The sequence below is a fragment of the Rhea pennata genome, chromosome 18, assembly GCF_028389875.1.
Source record: "Rhea pennata isolate bPtePen1 chromosome 18, bPtePen1.pri, whole genome shotgun sequence".
Classification (NCBI taxonomy): domain Eukaryota; kingdom Metazoa; phylum Chordata; class Aves; order Rheiformes; family Rheidae; genus Rhea; species Rhea pennata.
The window spans coordinates 8,941,300-8,962,973 of NC_084680.1; the positions used below are offsets into that span (position 1 = coordinate 8,941,300).

General features: G+C 61.3%; 1 protein-coding gene across 1 annotated transcript; it reads left to right on the top strand.

Annotated features, from left to right (window-relative positions):
• The first annotated feature begins 724 nt into the window (after positions 1-724).
• Positions 725-21,231, top strand: PRRX2 (paired related homeobox 2). The gene is made up of 4 exons (XM_062590835.1): positions 725-968; positions 17,220-17,404; positions 17,620-17,798; positions 18,522-21,231. Exons 1-4 carry the CDS (start codon positions 725-727, stop codon positions 18,655-18,657), a joined length of 744 nt encoding a protein of 247 aa, XP_062446819.1. The 3' UTR covers positions 18,658-21,231.
• Positions 21,232-21,674: the final 443 nt, after the last annotated feature.

Below are 21,674 nucleotides of genomic sequence, written 5' to 3' on the forward strand. Positions count from 1 at the left end.
GAAGCAGCCTATGAGTTTTTAACTGTGGTGCAGGACGTAATTATCTCATTAAGGCGGGAGAGCCGGGCTTTTCCCGGGAGAGGCGACCTTGCGGCGAGGTTGATGGGGGGCCGGGGGCGGGAGGGGGGCCACGTCCCCCGCTCGCCCGCGGGTCGCCTCTGCCTGCAGCCCTGCTTGGGGCCGGCCGGAGGCAGCCCCTCTGCCCCCAGCCCTTCCCCACGGAGGCTTGCCGCGGCACAGCCACTTACACTTGTTGATAGAAGCACTTAAACTGGGGGGGGGGGGATGTGGAAGGGGTGAAAAAAAAAAAGGAAGTAAAGCAGTTTTTCCTCCCTCTCTGCCCCCCCCCCTTTTTTTTTTTTTTTTGGCGTGCGTTGGCTGCCGGCGGCGCTCGGCCCCTGGCAGGGGGGCAGGTCGCCGTGCCGGGGGGCGAGGGGCCGCCCCGCTCGGCTCCGAGCAGGGGCGTTTGTTTGAACAGCTCCAGAGCAAAGAGCAAGGGAAGAAAGTTTGGGCTGGGAGCGTGGTTTTTTTTTCCCCAGACGTCAGCACAAGGCGGAACAGGGGCTGGGGAGGGAGCCGGACTCACAGGGCAGCTGTGACTTTTTTTTTCTTTTTTCCCCCCCCTTTTTAATTATTATTATTTTTGGTGGGGGGTGGAGGAGGGGAAGGGGGCCGGGGAGCGGCCCGGCACCTCGGGGTGGGCTGCGGGCTGGGGGTGGGAGCCATGGACTCGGCGCCAGCCTTCGCCATGGACAAGCCGTTCGCCCCCAGCGCCGTGCGCGGCCCGGAGCCTCCCGAAAATCCCCAAAGCCGGAAAAACTTCAGCGTGAGCCACCTCCTCGACCTGGAGGAGGTGGCGGCCGGCATGAACGGGGGCCCCCCCGCCGGCCCCCCGCCCGCCGGCGGCGGCAAGGCCATGCCGGAGCCGTCGGGAGGCAGCAGCGGCAGCGAGGCAGCGCCCCAGGACGGTGAGTCCCGCCGGCGCCGGCTCGCACCCCCCGCGCCGGCAGCCCCGGGGTGGGATGGGGTGCCCTCCCCCCCCCGACACACCTCGATTTTGGGTGCCCCCCTCCCCGCCGTGCCGGCCTGCGCGGCCGCAGCGCCGGCGGCCCGTGCGCAGCGCCGAGCACAGCGGACAAAGGGCAGCGCCCGGCGGGGCTGAGCATCCCCCCGCCGCGGCGCCGGGAGTCCCGGGGCGCCCAGGCCTCGGTGGGTGGAGGGGCTGGAGCAAGCTGGGACACCCCCCCCCCCGGCCCGTTTGCCGGGTGCGACTCTCCCGGGAGTATTTTGGGGCACCCCCGATGCACCCCCCGCCTGCAGCGATGTGACAGGGGAGCAACTCACGGGGTCTAAGCCCCCCCTTCCTTGCCTTGCACCCAGGGGTGCCGGAGCCGCAGTCCCTTTCGGGTGCTGGGCGGGGGCGATGGGCCTGGCCGGGGGCGCGGATCCGCCGCCGGGCTCCGGCCCGGGCTCAGGCCGTCGGTGCGCGCTCGGGCTGCGCCCGCGGGCACCGGCGCCGCCGCCGCCCCGACGGCCGCGGCAGAGGGACCCCGCGCCGGGGGACGGGGACCGCGCCGGGGGGGGGGGGAGCGGGAGCCCGCACCGGCTGCCTCCCCGCCAGGACCTGCGGGCTCTCCCGGGCTCCCCGCCGCGGGGCCGGGCCCCGGGAGCGGCGGCGGCGGCCGGCGGGGCCGCGGAGCCGGCACCGAGCGGGACCTTCCCCGGCTCCCGCCGCGCGCACGTCCGCGGCCGCCGGCAGCGGCCCGGGGCAGCGGGACGGAGCTGGGCCGGGGGGGGACAGAGCCGGCCCGCTGTCCGTGCGCTCCCCTCGGGACAGAGCCGGGCCGGGAGGAGCCGGCTGGGCCCCCGGTGCCCAGCTGGGGCGCAGGGTGCCGGGAGCGGGTCCCATCCTGCCCCCGGGACCTGCCTTCACCCTTCCCGCGGGCTCAGACGGGGGGCTGGAAAAGAGACGGTGAAAGACGGGAATCCCGGGGTTTGGTTCTGGGCAGGACGCGCGTCTTTAACGGGGCAAACCCCGCGCCGGGATGCGCGCAGTGCGCCGCGCCGAGCCGCGCCGGCTGCGGTGCTCCGCGCCCCGCGCCCCGCTCCGGCGGCCCCGCGGCTCTGCGCCGGCGGCCCCGGCGCGCTGCGCAGGCTGCGGCGGGCCCGGCGCCCCGGCCGCGGCGCAGCGCGGGGGCCGGAGCTCGGGGCGGTGGGGGGCGAGGAAGACTCGGGCCGTCCCCGAGATGAAGCCCCGGAGTGGGAGCACCGGGAGGCCCCCAGAGCCGGGTGCCTACTGAGGGGAGCGGAGGGGGCAGCAGCGGGGAGCCGGCGATGGAGAGCGAGCGATGGGGGATCATAGGGGATGGGGATGTGGACCCGGCGTGATGCCTGCTAGTGGGGGTCTCCACGGGGGGCCCATGCCGAGGGGACCAGGCGAGCATCCTCCAAACCTGCCCCTGGGCCGGGCAGCAGCGTCTGGCGGCCCAGGCTCCGGCATCGACTCCAGGCTTGTTTTCTGCCGTGCTCTGGGGTGCTGATGGCACCAACCCCAGCATGGGTGAGGGGTACACAGCCACCCTGGGAGCTGCACAGCCCGCAGTGAGGGGCTCCTGGCCGGAAACCCCGCTCCCGCACGGGGTGCACCCCATGTTCCCTCCCGCTGATCTTGCATCGTGTGTGCACAGAGTCTGCAGCATCTCTCTCGCACTCACATTACTCCCTGCACAGTCCCCCCCTCCACAGAGAAAGCCCCTCTGGCCCCCCCTCACCCTGCCCTTTGCTCACAGTTGGAGATGCTAACGGTGAAGCCCAGCACCAATTTCTGGGATGGCAGCTGGTATTTTTGATGTTATTTTCCACTTTCCCTCCGCTTCCCTCGGGTTTTGTGTGCTTCTCGGATTGCCTTTGGGGACGGTGGAGAGGTTGTCGCCCGGCGCTGGGACCATTCGGGGGACTGTGTGCATCAGGGCAGCTCCAAGGAATCCTACCTGGCCCACAGCAGCCAGCCCATCTCACAGGGCTGTTAAAAACCCTCTCCCAAAATCCCAGTGCACCCCAAAGGCACTCAGTGGGGCACAGGGATGTGAGTACCGGAGAGAGTGGCATGGGGCCTGCCTGATCCCTGCAAGCCTGTTTTTCATCCCCAAAAGCTGATTCCTCCCAGATCAGAGGCTCTGTGTTGTCCTGCTGCTCCCAGCACCGCTGCACCACGGGGGATGTTTCCTGGTGGCACCTGTTTTCCACGAGGACACGGGATGGGGACAGAGCCAGCCAGCACTCGGGACGCTCCGACAAGCCATCCTGCGAGAGGGAGTATTTCTCCCAATCATTCCACCTGGGGGAGAAAATACCTGGGCAATGGGAACTAAAAGCAGCCAGTGGGAAGATGAACAAGGAAATGGGGAGAGGAAAGCTCTGCAAGTGCAAGCGTGGGCTTTGAGACCCCTCATGCACCGGCCCTGCCTAACCCGGGACGCAGCTTCCCAGGTCAAGAAAAGGAGACTCGAAATACCACGCAAGTGCCCTGCCTTTGCGAGCATCGGCCTTTTGCTCCCCATCTGCAACGTTTTCAGCACCAGCGTGATGACAGCAAAGGAACTTTTACTGGTAACGTTATCTTTTATTGGCATCCTAAAGTGAAACAGGCCCTCGGCGTTTTCTTTCATTTTCCCCTTCCCCACCAGGTTTTTTCCTCACCAGATGCACGGTTTGAGTCCCCCCGGTCGCTGGCAAACGGGTTTATTCTCAACGCAAACGATCCCTGTTACCTGAGCATCTCCCCGCAGGCAGGATGGGGCTCCGCAGTCCGGCCGAGGAGCAGCTCTCCGGGGTCGTCGCGCCGGCTCGGCTGCCGCGGAGCCGTCTGCCCCCGCTGCCCGGCGTGGGGCTGCCGCTGCGCCCGGTCCCGCGGCCCTCCCCGCGGAGCGCTTCTCCCACGACACCCAGGAACCGCGGGCAGGGCAGGAGCGCAGCGGTGGCGGCAGGGGGGTGGCGAGGGCTCGTCCCCGCCGTCCCCCCACCCAGCGCCGCGCAGCGGCAGCCACCCCCCCCCAAACCTTCCACGCAACTTCTGAGGTCTTGAAAGCTTGTTCACCTCCTTTCATTAGACTAACAAATAACGTGTAACGCGAAACATCTGTTAACAACAGCCCTTAATGTTCTCAAGATGATAAAGCAGGAGGGTAATTTCAGCCAGCAGCCCTGACTGATGGCTGTGCAGACAATGAACCCGCGGTGCCGCCCGGGCACGGGAGCGGGAGCCGGGCGCATGGGAGCGGGAGCCGGGCGCGGGCCCCGCCGGGCGCCGTGGGGCCGCCTGGCAGCTCAGCAGGAGCCGCTTTCGTCGCGGTGGGGTTTGGTCCCCCCCGTGGCCCCTTTTGCAGGGGGATGCTCCGGGCTGGCACAACCCCCACCCCCACCCCCACTTCCAGCCCCATCCGCTGTAGTGGTCCGGCTGCTCCCACCGGTGACCCAGCACCCGGGTGGCAGCGCCGGGTGCCCCGGCTGCGAGAGCGGTGGGGAGGCAGCGTTGCTCCTGCCGCGGAGCACGGGGCAGGTTGCTGCGAGAGGAGAGGCCGCATTGGAGGGGGCAGTGGGATGGAGATGCTGTTACAGCAAATTGGTCCTAATTGTGTAAACGAGGGCAAATTCAAAGGGTGAAGCAGGCTGGGGAGGAGCAATATGTGGATGCAAGTGCAGAGGGAGGGCAGGGGTTTGGTGCAGGAGAGGAAAGTGGGAAGGGACTTGCTTTTGGGCTCAAGCCCTGGCTTGCAGGGTGCTTTAGGGCTGCGCCTTTCCCACTGTCGCTGCAGGCAGCGAGGTGCAGCTCAGCGCCTGTTCGTGTGGCCCGGCTGCCCCAGCTGCAAGCGAAAGCCGCGGCATTAGCTCGCGGCCGACCCTGATGCAGGATAGCGCTGCCGGACGCGCCCTGGCCGTCCCTCGGCCGGCACGGAGAGATAACTGCGTCTCCAGGGCCCATAGCCCCAGCATCCTGCGGTGGGGCGGTCGGGGCCGGAGGCCTGGGTGCAGCGGGTGCAATCTCAGCTGTGAGATCAGGCTCCACCGAGGAGCTGGACGTGCTCCACCCAGCTGGTGCCAGCCCCAAAGCAGTGCCGGAAAGGTGCCGTACCCCCGTGCCGGGGAGGCTGTCGGAGGTTTCCCAGCTGCTCGGGGCGGCAGCGTGGGGCTGGGGCGCCGCTTGGACGCGGGGCTGCGGTCGGTACCTGCCGGGGAGGGAGGAGGCTTCGAGCCCTGGGCTCAGGCCTTTGATACACGTCGTTGCATCCAAGGAGGCAAACGCAGAGTTTTGTCCCCTAAGAACGAGCAGGTGGGGTCCCTGCTGCAGCAGCGCCCGGGGGGGGCACCCCGAGCCCCCACAGAGGCACAGTGCTGCTGCTGCGCCCCCCCCAGCCTAGGGGAAGAACTGAGATTTGCAAAAACAGGGGGGAAAGGAATATTGCTTCGGCCTGTGAAATAGCTGTGCACCAGCGCTGGGACACGACCTGCTGTCGGGCAGCAAGTGCCTGAGCCGGGGGCTCTGCGGGGGGGGTGCCCGGCCTGGCAGCGGAGAGGAGGGGCGACACGGGCCGGCTTGTGCCCCAGCCTTGCACTTGCCTAACGACTGATGCCTGCAGGTCCCTGGCGGAGCATCCGTCCGTGCGCGCTGAGCAATCGCCAGTTATCCGTGGCTGCGCCGCCGGTGCCGCCGCCGGCAGAGCTCCCCGCCCCGGCCCGCCTCCCCGGCCCTCCGCGTTTGACGTGTCCCCGCTCCCGGAGCCAACTTCCCGCTGCTCGGAAGGGGCCGAGCGCACGGGAGGCGGGAGGTCCCCGCCGGCACCGCGCAGCCGGGCTGCTCCCTCCCCGATTCGGGACCCCCCCAGGCTCTCCCGCGCCAAAGCTGCTCTTATATACATATATATATATATATGTGCGTGTGCGTGTGTATACATATGTGTGTGTATATATATATAAATATATATATAAAAATATGCACACGCACACATATATATATATCTCCATCTTTGGGTGCTGCTACACCAGGGCCGGGCAGGTGTGGGGTGGTGGAGGCGCCCGGCCGGCCGCGGCGCGGCTGGGCACCGGCAGAGCCCAGGTCCGCGCGGGCCCGAGGGGGCTCCCGGCTCGGGGGTCTCGGCCGGCACCGCCGCTCCCCGGCTGCCTGCGCTCCTGCCGCCGCGCAGCGCTCGCCGTCCCGCTGCTCCCCACCCGAGCCCGGGGTGCGTCACGTTTCCCCCCCCCCTCCTTGCCCCGCGACACTGCTGTGATTTTCTGCCCTCCGGGTCCCCTGCGAGCCGGGTTTTCGGTGGGGACGGCGGGCCGGGACGCCACTTCCCACCTCCCCTACGCAACAGGGAAAAGCCGCAGGTGCGCAGGGTGCGGAAGGTGCCGCTCGCCCCCGGCCGGGGACGCCGGGGCGGCCGCGGGGACCTAAGCACCTTGTCCGTCCCCCCACCCCGGGCTGTTGTGTCTAGCTCGAGCGGGAACAGCTCAGTGGAAGAGTATTTCCCCTCTCCTTTTGGGCTGTTATTTCAGGGAACAGGGCTGATTCACAGGAAAAATATGAAATTTCGACTCCGCACAGCCAAGATGGGCGAATTTCAACGAATCAGCATTTTAAGAGCGCCTGGGCGTGTGTCTGGAGCTGGGAGGCTGATGAGATGATTTAGGGCTTCGAGGCTGCCTCATCTGCAACCTTTCCTCCGGCACGGGGCCGAGCTCTGGGGGTCGATCCGCCCCAGGCCAGGCGACTGCCCCCGGGCTCAGCCCGCCGCTTCGGGGTGCCGCAGAGCCTGGTACCCAGGGCCTCGGCGCAGCGCCAGGACGGCATCCTTCGGCCGTGGAGGCAAGTGGAAGACCTCGAGCATCCTTTAAAACGCCGCGGGGCTTAGGTTGGCTTCACCTTGGATGGGTGTTTTCCCAGCTGGAAAAAAAAAAAAAAAAGTAACTGGGAATGGGGAGAAAGCGGTCGCCCATCCGGGGCACTGGGCAGAGCTGGGGCGCTGGAGCCCGGAGCCATCGCCTCCCTGGCCGAAGGATGCTGCCCTGGAGCTGGGGAGGCAGGAAAGCGGCTGCTTTTGCTATAAAAAAAGGCTTGAGTTGGGTTTGCAAAGCAGTTTTCAGACGCCCGTTCGCCAGGCACAGGGTGCGCGGTTTTCACCGGACGCCCCGATATTTCTACTAACTTAAAAAAAAGGGGGGGGGGAAATACCACTTTCAAAACATTCCCGGCATTCGCGGGGCGGGAAGCGACCTTCTCCAGCCTTGCCCCGGAGCAACGCGTCCTCCCCCCCTGCCCAGCTCCGCGCCGGGCATCTCCCCGCGCGGCGCCGCCGATGCCGCGGCCGCCCGGCGGCCCCCCGGGCCGGAGGTGTTAATGCAGCCGGAGGCTTAACGAGGCCGCGGAGGCGCCGGGCGGCGGGGAGGGCGGCGGGGAGGGCGGCGGGGGGCCGCCGGCCCGCGGGGCCGGGCCCGGCCCGTCCTCCGGAGAGCCGCAGCGCCAGCCACCTCCTCCCCCCCCCCCTTCCCTCCTTCTTCCCCCTTTGGAGTGCGTATAATAAAGCAGCTTTTCAGCTGCGGCTGCAGCGATAGATCAGGACGAATTGTATGAGTCTATTAAAGCCTGTGTGTCTCCGAATGGAGACTGCGGCTAAGCCAGGCGCCAGGCTCGCGCACCGAACCAGATGTGCGGAGGCGCCATCCTTTCCAGCCACTGAATCTGAGCGGCTGCAGCCTTCACACGCAAGGAAACTGGAGTGCACATGGCAGGGGAGCCGGGGGAGCGCCTGCGAGCACATGGCAGCCCCGGCGCAAGCCCGGCCGGCGGGAGGGGGCAGAGCCCCGGCCCCGGCCCGCCTGGCGGGGAAATAACCGAGCCAAACTTGGGCTGGGGTGCGGGGAGCATCCGAGATGCAAAGCTGGACGAGAAGTGTCTCTGCAGGCAGCCGTGCTTCCCTGAGCTGGGTGCTGCGCTCCGAGCTGTGCGGGCACTGATGGGGGGGGGATTGCACTGCACCCTGAGCGGTGCAGGCATGATGGGGGGATTGCACTGCGCCCCGAGCTGTGTGGGGCACTGATGGGGGGGGGGAGATTGCAATGCACCCTGAGCTGTGCAGGCACTGATTGGGGGGGGGGAGATTGCAATGCACCCTGAGCTGTGCAGGCACTGATTGGGGGGGGGGGGGATTGCACTGCACCCCGAGCTGTGTGGGGCACTGATGGGGGGGGGGATTGCACTGCACCCTGAGCGGTGCAGGCATGATGGGGGGGATTGCACTGCACCCCAAGCTGTGTGGGGCACTGATGGGGGGGGGATTGCACTGCACCCTGAGCGGTGCAGGCATGATGGGGGGGTTGCACTGCGCCCCAAGCTGTGTGGGGCACTGATGGGGGGGGATTGCACTGCACCCTGAGCGGTGCAGGCATGATGGGGGGGATTGCACTGCGCCCAAAGCTGTGTGGGGCACTGATGGGGGGGGGATTGCACTGCACCCTGAGTGGTGCAGGCATGATGGGGGGATTGCACTGCACCCTGAGCTGTGTGGGGCACTGATGGAGGGGGGGAATTGCACTGCACCCTGAGCTGTGCAGGTCATTGCAATGGGGGGGGGATTGTGTTGCACCCCGAGTCATGCAGGGCATTACACTGGGTGTAGGGGCGGACCCGAAGCTGTGCAAGGCGGTCGTGGGCATTGACAGGGGTGCAACTTCCTGCGCCCCAAGCCACGCAGGGCGCTGGCGGAGGTGGATTGAGTGCACCAGGCAGGGCACTGCGGCGGGGCAGGGAGGGCCTTGCACAGCGCCCGGAGCTGGGTGAGCCTTCGCAGCGGGCCGGGGCGGAGGGGGAGCGGCGCTGCCCGCTGAGCTGCGCGGGGCATTGCAGCACGGGGGCTGCAGCGGCGCTGCGGGAGAGCCCGCAGCGGCGGCGGCGGACTGCAAATAGCTCTGGGCAGGTGCTGTGGAGCAAAGAGCCTGCCCCAAAGACTTGCCCAACCGGCCTAGCAGCAGCAGAGGCGGGGAGCGAGCAGGCCCCGGGGGCGGGCTGGGTCACCGGGCGACTCCTCGCGTGCCGGCAGCTCCCACCCCAAGCACACCGGCACCCCGAGCCTCGTCCCGCTGCCCGCTGCAGCCCGGTACGGGGCAAGGCGAGCCGCAGGGACAGCCGCCCTTGCAAGATGCCAAGACGCTTCTGGAGCTGTGCCTCTGTGCGGCCCCCCACCCCCCCGCGCCAAACCGCCTGGGACGCCCCCGCCGCCACCACAACCGTCACCGCGAGCCGGGAGCACCAGCTGCAACCGCTGGCGCGGCAGCGGGGTCCCCTTCGGCACCCACCCGCCTGCTTGGGGCCAGGCGGGTTTTGGGGCGAAGCCCGCCGTGCGCCGGCCCCCTGAGAGCCGCGCAGCCCCCTGTGCCGTGCCGTGCCGCGCCACGCTGTGCCGTGCCGTGCCGTGCTGCCAGTGAGGGCAGAGGCTGCCGGGATGCTCGCTTCTCACCGTTTTCACTTTTGCAGCCTGGACCGGCCACATGGCTGCAATTTAGGGGCTGTAAATACCCCAGGGGAATTTTAAAATTAAAAAAGAAATAACTATTTTTGTTTAAATCAGAAGAAATTTAGGCGCTGCTATTGGTGGTAGAGGTTTAGACAACGTAAAGCAAGTGTCCAAACTAACCTAGCAAGCACCGTCCCGCTGCAGAGCACTTTGCGCGGTTCCTGCAACACGACGCGTTTATTGATCAGGTTTTAAGTCCCACCGGGGTTCGTAGGAGAGCGGCGGGGAGGCGCCGGCCGCCCCCATCCCGCACGCCAGCCCCGCGGGCGCGCGTGCCCCGTGCCTGCTAAAACCGGTGCATTTTCTGCTGCAAGCTCGAGCTGATGCGCTTGCCGGGCTCGTGACATCGGGGCTGCGGGCACTAATCCTGCGGGGTGCTGAGGGCCAGGTCCTGAAACCGCGGTGGTGCCGCCGCGGTAGGAGGGGCGGGACGCGTCCCGGCTCGAGGGGCAGACGGCAGCGCCGGAGGCTTTCGCCCGGGCGGCCCCGTGCTGGCGTCCCCTGCGGCGCCTGCCCGGCCGGGTTTCGGCCTTGCGTGATTTTTCCCGCAGAGGGACGGACGGACGGATGGACGGGTGCAGGGAGCCGAGAGCGGAGGAGAGGAGGGGCTGGAAGGGTTTTGCGTTATCCCGGTTTTGCATTAAAGGTTGCTCCGCCGGGGAGCGGGGCAGCGCCGAGCGGCGCCCCGGGACCCTGCGGACGGGGCTCCCTCGCCCTCCCGGGGCTCCGTCTTACCCTGGAAACGGTTAAACGGGCTGGTTAAAGCACACGCACGAAGAAAAAGGGGAAAAAAAAAAAAAGATACAAGCCACTTATTAAAATGAATGTTTTACAATAAATTTGGCGAGGGGCCACGAACCTCAAATGAAAACCAGACCGCAGGACAACAACCCCCGTTGCTGGCGAGGCTTCCCGGAGCGCCCGCCTCGTCCCCCCGGCAGGCCCGCGGCAGCGCCCGCCCGCCGGCCCCCTCGGGCTCCCGGCGGCCGCGGGCGCGCGGCGCCTGCCGATGCACCGGGCGCCCGGCGGCGTCTCCGCCGGCACGGGGAGAAAGGCCCGGTTGGCCCTCAAAAAACAAAAAACAAAAAAAAAAAAAAAAAAAAGAGAAGCGGCGGGTTTGGGGGTGGGCCGGGGAACGGGCCGCGGTCGGAGCCCGGCGCCGCCGCCGGCCCCGGGGCAGCGGGGTTTTGTGCCGTCCCCTTGCCTCCGCCTTGGCAGTGACCCTAACGCAATTAGGCCTGCGCGTTAACCGGGAGGGCCGGTGTTGGGTTTCAGAGCCAGATGCCACTTGGGGCTGGCTTGCTTTGGGCTTTTGCTTATTAAATTTCAAGAAACCACTTTTTTTTTTTTTTTTTTTTTTTGGAGCAGGATGGTGGTGGGGGGGGGGATCGCCGTGCCAGGGGGCTCTGGCGGGGGGGGGGGGGCCGGCCCTGGGCGCCGCATTCCTGCGCCGCGGCGGGCTGAGCGCTCTTAATTTTTTGAAACACCCTGCAAAAAAATCGCGGCGAGCTTTCGACATCGTAAGGGGCAGGGGCAGCCCGCGGCCCCCGCCGGGGCTGAAACCGCCGCGCCGTTAAACGCGAGGCAGCTCGCGGCGGGGCTTTGCACCGGCGGCCGGGCGCCGCTCTCGGTGCCGGAGCTGCGCGAGGCTCGTTAGCGCTAATTAATCGCGCGTGCACCGTAGCCGGCCCGGGGAAGACGCGTCACGTGCCATGTCGGGCGGTGCGGTGAGGACGACGGGGCCGCCGCCGCGGCCGGGTGCGCGGGCTGGGCGCAGGCGGCCGGGGCCGGCCGGGCGGTCGGCGCCCGGGCCCGGGCGTCAGGGCCCCGGCCGCAGCCGCGGTGCCGGCTCGCGCTGCTCCGGCTCAGCAAAACTGGCAGCCTGTAAAACCGTGTCAGCGTTTCAGTTTTTTCACAATTAATGAGGTGAAACATCCTCGGAAACATTTCGCTGTAATGTTTCTCCAGTAGCTGAGGCTTGCCCCGCTCTTAAATTCTTCATGCGCGCCGCTCGAGCCGAGAAAGTTTCCTTAGGACTCAGCACATTTGGACCCCCCCCGGCCTCCCCCCTGCCTCCGCGGCGCTTCTCCCCGGGAAGGCTCGCCGGGGGCCGCGGCCGCAGCGCATCCCGCGCTCGCGGCTGCGGCGGGGGGGAAAAGGGGGGGGACGGGCGGCGGAGGGACGGCCCGGGGCGCGGGGCACCGCGAGGCCGAGGCTGCGCCGGGCGGAGGCCGGGGACGCGCTGCCTCCCGACGGCGAGGGCCCGAGGACCGCGCCAGCCCCTCGCGCGCGGGGCTCTCGGGGACGGCGGCGCCGGTTCCCCGGGCTCCGGGCAGGGACGAAGGCGGCGCGCGTGTTTACGGAGAGAGACCACGGGAGAAACGAAAGACATTGTTTTTCCAAAGGATTTCTTGGCTGTAAAAGGCCTCCACCACCCCGCGGCTTCCCTGATGAAGGCCCAGCGTTAATTTGTTAAATCCACATCAAGTGCCCAGAGAACCAGTTGTTTATTTTTGCTAATTCAGCCGGCCGAGATCAAATTGGGGTTTTATTTGTTAAGGATAAACCTTAATTAATAAAAGCTATTTATTTGGTTAGAGCCGGCCGCAGCCTGAGGGTCAGATACACCATGATCATTATTTCAAGTAAAACAAACCCAAAACGTCTCTCAACGGTTTGAAAAAACGTAGAAACTTAGAGGGCTGAATTTATTTGTCTTAGGAAGAATTTACAGCTAATTCCCTGCAGGCTATTTCAACCCTTAAATTATACCCAAGAAGAAGAAGAAGAAAAAAACCCGCTGTTAGAGGAGGAGAAGGGAAGTAACTTGTACAGAAGATGTGATCACTTGACTGGGGCAGGGTGGGTGAAAAATGTAAAGCTTAAAAGGTCTTTGGCAAACTGCTCCCGCATAAATGGAACGTGTGAAATAATTTAACGGCAGAAAACCGTGGCTCTGGGTCCGTGCTGCAATGGAAAATGAAGCAAATTGGAAGGGAAGTAGCCTTGACTTTTTGCAAGGGCGCTCTGAAGTCGCTTCCCTCCCGGCAAAGTCCGCGGGGCAGCGGCAGCGGAGGGGAGAGGATATTTGCCACCCTCGCGGTCACCCACGAAAGGAGGGGGATTTTGCAGCATCCACCGGGGTGGAGAGGGCTTTCCCGCCGCCGGGATGCCAGCCGCCGGGCGGGCGGCCGGCCGGCCGAGGGCAGCTCGCCCCGCGGCGGGACGCTCCGGCCGCCGAGGAGCGGGGCGGGAGACCGGGAGGCGTTCGGCAGAGTGGGACGTTGCGGCCCCCGGAGCGCAGGCTCGCGGGCGGCCGGCGGCGTTCCCGACGCCGGCAGCGCCTGGTCGGGCCGGAGCGCAGCTGCACCGAGGGCGTTTATCGCTCGCTAATGGAGGTCGTAAGTCAAATCTGAAGCCTCGGTGGAAATCCAGTGAGAATTACCTATTTACAACACCCGCCTGCTGGCTGCACGGGAGGCGTCCAAGACCTGCCAGTTTGAGGCCCTTCCTTGGCAAGGAGACGAGCCGCAGCCCGGCAAGCGATTCCCGCAGAAAAGCCGTGAAAGCGCGGAGAAAAAGGGCAAGAGCCGGAGAGGCGGGCTCGGCTCGCGCGCCGCTCAGTCAGCACGGCTCCGACCCAGCGGCGCTGGTCCATCGCCGTCGCAAATGGTGCAAGACCGGGCGCTCCCCCCCCCCAGCTTCCCCCGACGCGGGGCGGTTTTCCTACAAACGCACGGCCCGGACTTGATCGCGTCGACGCTCCCGGCCCGGCCGGCACGGAGGGGCCCTTCGGGGCTCGGCGCGCGGCCCCCGGGGCTCGGTGCAGGGCCCTCACCCGCCCGCGAGCCCCAGGGAGGCAGCGCTGCCCGAGGCCGGGCATCGCCGCGGGGCGCACAGGGGACCCGGCGACGTCCGAGCCGCCTCCAGCACCCCGGGGCGCACGGGCACCGCGGACCCGGCTGCTGATTGACCCCCAAATTACAACTGAGAGACGCAAAGGCTCAAGTTTTTTCCATAGCTGCCCCGAGCAGGTCCTTCACGGGGCAAAAGAAACACGGTGCCGAGCTATTTTTGACTTCAATTAAGGAGTCTTATTCTTGGAGAACCGTCGGGGTGGGGAAACGCTTTCCCGTGCCTCCGCTGGAAGCAACCGCTGCAGTGGCTGTGGCCCGACCCGGCTGCGGCCGTTCGTTTTCGCGCCGCTGGTTTCTGTTAAGGTGTCTTTTCACGGAAGCTTTGCACGCCGTAAACCTGTCAGGCGGGCGCCGCCGGCAGCGAGCGCGGCGTTTCCCCGGTCCCGCAACGCCGCGGCGCGGGGAGGGCGCTGGTGCGTGAGCCGACGGGGAGGAGACGCGGCTTCGTTACCCCGTCCCGTCCTCGAGCAAGCGAGAGGGGCCGGCACATGGAGCTGGGCGCCGAGCTGCCTCCGGGCGAGAAACCAGCGGAGACGCCGCGGGGGACTCGGCGGGGAGCCGGGAGCGCCGCTGGGACGCGGCTATCTTTCCGGGAGCGTTTGGGGAAGGGTTTTGGCAGCTGGCGGCAGCCTCTGAGAGGTCCCCTGCAAGGTCCCGCGCGGTCTTGTGGTTCGGGAGCAGGATCTCCCTCGAACGCGCCGGGGGCTCGGCAGAGCACGCCGGAGCCGGGCAGCCCCGGCGCCGCAGGGACCCCGCCGCACGCGCTCCCGCTCCCGCTCCCGCTCGGCCCCGGCGCGGCTCGGCACCGCCGCTCCGGCGCGCAGCCTGCCTCTCTCCTGCTGCCGTCCGCGTCCCTTTAGCCACTGCCTTCGCCGGTTCGGGGAGATAAAAAGCGGCCGGAGATGGGACCGGAGCCCACGGAGCCAGTCTGAGAGTTAATTTAAGACAATCTTTTCACCTCATCCTTTCTTTCAGCTAAATTAAGGTGGATGAGAGAAGCCATCGCTTATGGAAAAAGTCTTATAGCCAGATTTTAAATCGTGATGAAACCAAGTGAGGGTTATAAATGTTATTTATATATTTAAAAGGGTTCTGTTGAAATCATTCCTACAAACGAGTTCAGTGGGGGACAGAAGGTGCCCTTGGTGGTCGCCTGTCCTGAACCCAGCCCCATGCTGCAATTTCCCCTGAAGCTCTGCAGGGCGGTCATAAACCCTCAAGGAAACCTCTCTTGCCCTATTAAATTTTGCAGGCCTTTCCCAGCACGGATGGTTCCCGTTTGGATCCCAGGTTCCTGGAAGGCTCAGGGACAACCATGACTTGACTTTTGTATTTTAATCCAGCAGCTCGTTAGCTTGCTGAAGGAAAACAGGACCAAAAAAGGAGCTTAACTAAAAGGGGCAACTGGAAAGCAGAGACTGGCAGAACATTTGAAACTGCAGAAACCCGGGCTGGAGGGAATTCGCGGAATTTTATTTGTGAGCCTTTAGGCATGAACCGCGGTGAAGGGCAGCCTGTGGTCTGCAGGGAACGGGCAGCCTCAAATCGGCACGTAGTTCAGACCCGGCGCTGTTCATGCATCCTTCCCCCACCAAGAGCGCCCACGTCCCAAACGCAAAAGCACCGTCCGTTACCGGCCTGGGGAGATGGCGATGGCCAGCAAAGTATCAAAAGTGCCTGGGGTTTGAAGACCAAAGAGGAGGCTCAGGAAAAGCTTTGCCCAGCTCTAACGGCTGAAGTGAGGCCATGGGAGCCAGACAGAGCTGCTTTTCTTCCCAGCCATCTCTTCCAGTCCCAGGATGCTCTCCTTGCTCCGTGGTCCCAGCAGCTTGGCCCCACCACGGCTAAAATGGTGCAGCGCCCAGGTGGGCACCCACGGATAGGACACGGGGCAGATGGCAGCGTCCAGGTTGGGCTGCCACATCCCCACGTGGGCCAGTGCCTCCTCCCCGCGTGATGCGTAGGCCCTTAATGGGTCATGGTGTTCAAGGCACCCAGCGTTCCCAGGCTCTGGCACAGATCCTCTCTAGAGAGGCAATCTGCTCTTTCCACAAGTCCACTGCCAATGCTGGAAATAAATTTAACCTTTGCTTCTCTGCCACTTTGGCTGCTGCATCCCTGGGAGTGCCTCCTGTTTGGCACTAAAATGCGGCATTGGCATAGGTCAGCAATGCATTTGAGAAAGGTGCAAGAAACTCTGCAGCAGGTAAAAATTTGGATCCTGCTTTTGGCAGAGGGGGGATTAGCCCCCAGGATAACTTGCCCACAGGCATCTGGGTCTCTCTGCTGCTCAAGGCTCATAGCAGGATGGGATAGCCCTTGACAGTGATACACTCTGGCATAAATGGACTTTAAGGACTTGATGAAGAACTTGGTGACATTTTTATGGCTTCAGTTATTCAGAATTAAGGCCCAGGTAGGTTTTTCTGGCCCTGAAGATCTTGGAACATGAAGTTTCCTCCTAACTCAACAGTTAGATGATATCTTGAAGCAGGAGAGCTAATATCCCTTCCAGTGGATTTTGTTACTTGCTCAAGTATCATCTGAAAATGCTGCACATCTATTTAATAAGTATCAAGATAGCTCATTAGCCTACAGCTTCAGCATATTCAGGGAACAATATTACCTGCCATCAGAACCTCTAGTTTTGATACAGAGCAGAAACTCCCAATATAACCCTGCTATGAATCAGAGCAATGTCATAAAAATTCAAAATTTCAAAAAATTCAAAAAATACTTTCCCACTGGTAGGTACAGATTGGATCCAGATGCTTTATTAAGGGAAAGAATAATGAAGCAGTACCTCTACACAGAAGAAAACCAGTGAGATGTATTCCCCATGAAGGCTTTACAGGCAACTAACTGGGTATCTCGGAAGACTTCATAAATTTACCTAATCTGATAATATTAGTGAAAAGAGAAGATTAATCTCAGACTGGCTGAAAGCCCAAGATCAATTCTGAGAAACCAAATTACACCCTCAGCTTCATGTTTCTGTGAGCCAACAAAGTCAGAAATGAACCCCGTGGAAGCTGAACTCCAAGTAACATGGTAGCATTGGTTCCTACCTACAAAGGGATGATTTTTCATGAGCAACTGCCTGATTACAGTCCTGTATCACCTTGCGTAGACACGCTGCAGCCAGAATTTCAGAAGCTGCTGGAGTTTGACAGCTGGGACCAAGATTTCAAAGGCTTTTTGGCTTCCAACTTCTTTTGCCATGGAAAGCTTGACCTAAACCCCTAGGAAGAGCCAAGCCCAAGGTGTATCACTGCAGAAGTGTCCTTGACAGAGGGTGGTTGTGGGATACAACTGCAGCAGTTCAGGACAAGTGCTGCTCGGCCTCGGTCAAGTCCAGGGAGACTAGTATTCAAAATCAGGCCCCGGGGAAGTTTTAATTGGACACTAAAAACCCTTAGATCTTTGCAAATTTTGATCTTAATGCTAAACTCCAGCAGATTCTGAAATAGGTTTTGATTCTCACGGTCAAAATTCATATGGTTGTATGCACATTGCTCCCTGCTCCCCATGAAATTACACATACCAGTGGATAGTATTGCTGTTAATTGAGCAGATCATTGCAGTCCTCTCAAGGAAGGCTCAAGCCTGGCCTTGCTGAGCGCGAGGAGCGCGACCCAGGCTGTCGTGCAGTGCACGCACGGGACACAGCGTCAGAAGGGTGGCACATTCGCGCACAGATCTGATCCACAAGCTGCCTCTTTTGTCTTTTCCCCAGGCGAGAGTCTGAGCCCGAGCCGCGGGGCGACTAAGAGGAAGAAAAAACAGAGGAGGAACCGCACCACATTCAACAGCAGCCAGCTCCAGGCTCTGGAGAGAGTCTTTGAGCGGACACACTACCCCGATGCCTTCGTGCGAGAAGAGCTGGCGAGGAGGGTAAACCTCAGCGAGGCAAGAGTCCAGGTGAGCAAAGGTTTGTGTGGGAGAAGAAAACACCCTCTGCCCCTTGTCTCCTTGCAAGAACAGGGACCATCCCCTCCCTCACACCAGTGTGAGCAAAATTGGGGCTGGTAGGAGGGATGTGGGGACATCTGTGCTCGCTCCTGCACCGCAAGAAACAAACTCGCATGGCCCCACTCTGTGCCCAGCCACACTAACCCCGTTCCCTCCCCTCCCAGGTCTGGTTTCAGAACCGGAGGGCCAAGTTTCGCCGAAACGAGAGGGCAATGTTGGCCAATAGATCAGCTTCACTCCTCAAATCCTACAGCCAAGAAGCAGCCATTGAACAGCCCATGGCCCCACGGCCCACTGCTCTGACCCCAGAATATCTCTCCTGGACCAGCACTTCTCCGTACAGGTAAGTCCAAGTTTTGCAGGGAGCTATGCCTTGCATAGGAAGGACAGGAGGGAGGGCATGTGCCTTGGGGCAAGTGTCTAAAGACAGCTCCCTGAGGGAACGCAGCCCTGTGCTGCTAGTGAGGACACAGGAAGTTTTATGGGAATGAAAGAGAGATGGAGGAGCTAGAAATGAAGATGGACTGGCCAAGAAGCCCATCTGGCTTTGATTTTGGAACCTGTTTCAGTGCTGGTCCCCCAGCTATGTGTCCTCCATCAACCACAGAACAGGCTTTGTGGAAGTTCCCACTGCAGATTTTCCCTACATCCATGCATCTCAGACCAGGGGCACAGTCCTCCTGAGGGATTCACTTGGCGTCATGCTGACCCTTCCCGTATCTCAGCGCAGGGGAAGTGAAACAGGTCCCTTCTTTGGTTGCCAGCTTTGGGTGTCCTGCCATCTTGTCCAAAAGCTAGAGGCAGAACTTCCTGCCACATTTTTGGAGGGGTTTCCACATGCATTCAGTGACTTAAAAATGCTAAAATCTTGACTGCTCTTGTGAAAATGTCTGCTAACAGAGAAAAGCCAATGTGGCCTGGGAAAAGAGCAAGAAAGCTCAGGTTGTCAGCAATCCCAAAATGAATGAAGCCGATGGTGCTCTTTAGCTCCAGAGCTGCCACAGGCATTGGGCTTTTCCTTGGGCAGCACTGGAATTTCATTCCTCCCACTCTCTTTCTCTTGCAGCACTGTGCCATCCTACAGCTCAAGTGGGACCGCGACACCCACCCAAGGAGTGAATATGGCCAACAGCATCGCCAGCCTACGCCTCAAAGCCAAAGAGTTCAGCCTGCATCAGAACCAGGTGCCAACTGTGAACTGACTGGGGCAAAATACCCCTGGTGCCCTCATCCAAGATATCAGTGTGGAGCTCCTGTGCCGGTCTAGAACGAACTCAGCGTCCGCCCAACCCAAATGCCACTCATCCAGTGTCTCAGCACTTCTCCTTTCCTCTTCCCTTTTGAAGGTAGAGTCAGTCCCAGTCCAAAGTGGCACATAATTATGGACACATATGGAGCAAACTTGGTTAGAAACTTGCTTTTCCACACACCCTTATAATAAAGGCTATATATACACACACATACCCCCCGCACTCTTCGAGGATAAACACACTTGCCAAGTTAACAAGAATTTGCTTCCAAACATGGAAGGATCTTGGACTATTGGTTTTGACCAATTTGGGTATCCTGCCTGGAGAGCCAAAGAGTTATTGGGTCTTCTCCTCCCACAGGGACAACAGTCAGTGGTGGGAGGATCACGACACTGCAAGAGGCTGTTGTATAGAGCCCCCTTTCCTCTGGGCTGTCGCTGCACCGCGACTGTGCAGCAATCTGACTTGCGTTACTCAATAGCGTGGCTGAAGCACGTTCACCGATTTGTACATCACCAGACTGCAATGCTTGAGAGAGACTTTTACAAGCCAATGATGCCCCCTCTGCAGTACATGTCCTTGGCTGTCCCCCTGCACCACACTGCCTGCATTTAGGAGCTACCTGTGTCAGCACAGAGCAGTGCTGTCAGGCTTTACCTGTTCCCAGAGAGGCGAGGACAGCTGGAGCATCTCGAAACACTCAATCCAAGCCTGTGAGCTCTCCTGCTAGCTGGGAGGGCATGATAGTGCTCCAAACAGACCCTGTTGCTCTGAGTCGATGAATTTGCCAGCGATTCTGCAGAGCCCCAGGTCATTGAACCGTCCCAGGGAAAGAGAAAATTGGAAAAAGCTGTTGGTTTCAGCTGAGTAGGCGGCTCCCAGCACTTCGTGCCAACGGCAAAGCAGGCTTCGTCTTCCGGAGGCACAGCCTCCCCTTCGGCAGCTCCACAGATGTGTTTAGGAGTCTGGGGCTGGCAACTCGATGGGTTTTTTTTTTATTATTATTATTATTATTCCAGAAAGGAAATGGCTTCCTCATTCCCCACCCCACCACGTAGCTGAACGAAGGGGCTCTTGATTGCAAGGTGGGATGTGGGCACTTGGGATCAGCACAGGGCCTGGGAGAGTCCTTGGTGCCCTGCTCTGGTGGGAAAGGTTTAAAATAGCCATGCTAGGGAAAGGGACCTGGACCGAGGGCCCTCAAGAGTTTCCCACCATATGGGCAACCTCACCGCAGTTACGCCACCCGGTCCTGTATCCAACACACATAGGGCTCAGCTGCAGAGAGAAGAGCCCTCAGCCTCCATCCATTCTTGGCCCTTCTGCTGAGGTTGCAACCCTCTGCTTCACCCAAACAACACCTGCTTGGATTGGGGAATTTACCCAAAACCGGAGGCCATTTCGCTGAGCTGAGATGCTCATGCGTTTCAGCAGCTGAGGGACCTGGCCCCTTGGGTGCTGCTGCCAGCAGTGCCACCCTGGGCTGCCCCAACCTCCACTCCCATCTCACTAGCATGAGGGGCCAGGGGCAGAGATGAGAGAGGAGCGTGTGGCCCCTCCACTGTGGGCTGAAGCTGTGCCTGGGCGGTCACACAGCCCCCAACACCAGGCTTTGCTGCTCCACTGAATGCAAACTCATCACAGTCAGGAGCAGAGCTCTCCTCCCCAAGTACTGTGATGGTCACTGACCCCTGTGAAGTACTGTGAAGTACTGTGACCAGAGGGGATGCAATGGACACTGCCCATCCAATCTAGGTAGAAAAAACATCTTGAATACCCACACTGTACCCCTCACCCCTGTTTCCAGGGCTGGTTATTCTCCTGGCTCTACTGAGTTGGACTGCAATGGGGAGGAAAGGGGAGATGAAGAACCCCAGAGAGCTGCAACCACAGCGAGACACGACGCAGAGACCTCACAACAGCCAAGATGCACCAAGCTGGGGAAGAAACAGAGTCACTGCAGATCAAAACATTCTCCATGAGAAACCCCACTTGGGGCAGGAGGAGGGGAATGCAGGGGTTCCTATTCCCATGGAAAGCACAGGGCTCTTTTTTCACTTACACAAGATGAAACCACAGGGATATAAATGTCATTGCCTCTTTGAGAGCATTAATGAAAATAAACCCATTTAATAGTTTGCAGATGCCATTTCTGTAAACCTAAAAAAAGCAGGGAATAAATATTTCTTCACTAAGTATCTATATGTATATATATTTGAAAACATTCACGCCTAATCTTAGGGCCTCTCCTTTGCCATGCTCTTGGCAACTTATCACAGATTGTCAGTGTCAAAGTCTCGCAGAGATGAGACACAAATTGCACCCATGGAAGGATATCAGGATGGAGGGATTATTGTAATCTAAGCTCACTCCCTCTCCTTTTTTATTTGTACATTGCAATTACTTGTAACAAGATCCATGATGGATTTTTTTTTTTTTTTTTTTTTTTTGCATGTCTATGTTTTGGAAATTTTTGTAAGGTTTTTTGTAAAAACAACTCTTGTGAAATAATGGAGGAATAAATATTTTACTGAGTAGAGATGTGTCTGCGCACACAACAGGGACGTGGCCTTTCCCTTGCTGGCTCCAGCTAGGATGATTTCCCCACCTGCCCCAGACGAGCATGGGTGGCATGGACAGGGGCGATCGACTGCTCCTGGGTGAGGATTAGCAAAGCCAGCCACCTTCCTGCCTGCAATGAGTCCGGCCAAGAGTTTATTTCCCCCAACCCTCGACTACTATTCCTTGCATTAGAGGAAGGTTTCTAGTAGGGCTTTGAGGGAAGGGGAGGGAGACATCCAGGCTGCCTTTGCAAATACAGTTCCTTGCATCATTCCTGCCCCCACTCCCTAGGGCCTGCCCCAAGGACCCGTCTCCAGCGCTGTTCCCTGGCCGGGCAAGCCAGGATCTGCACTGAGCCTCTGCTAGCCGAGCCAGGTCGGAGCAGAGGGACTGCATTGCCGCAGCCA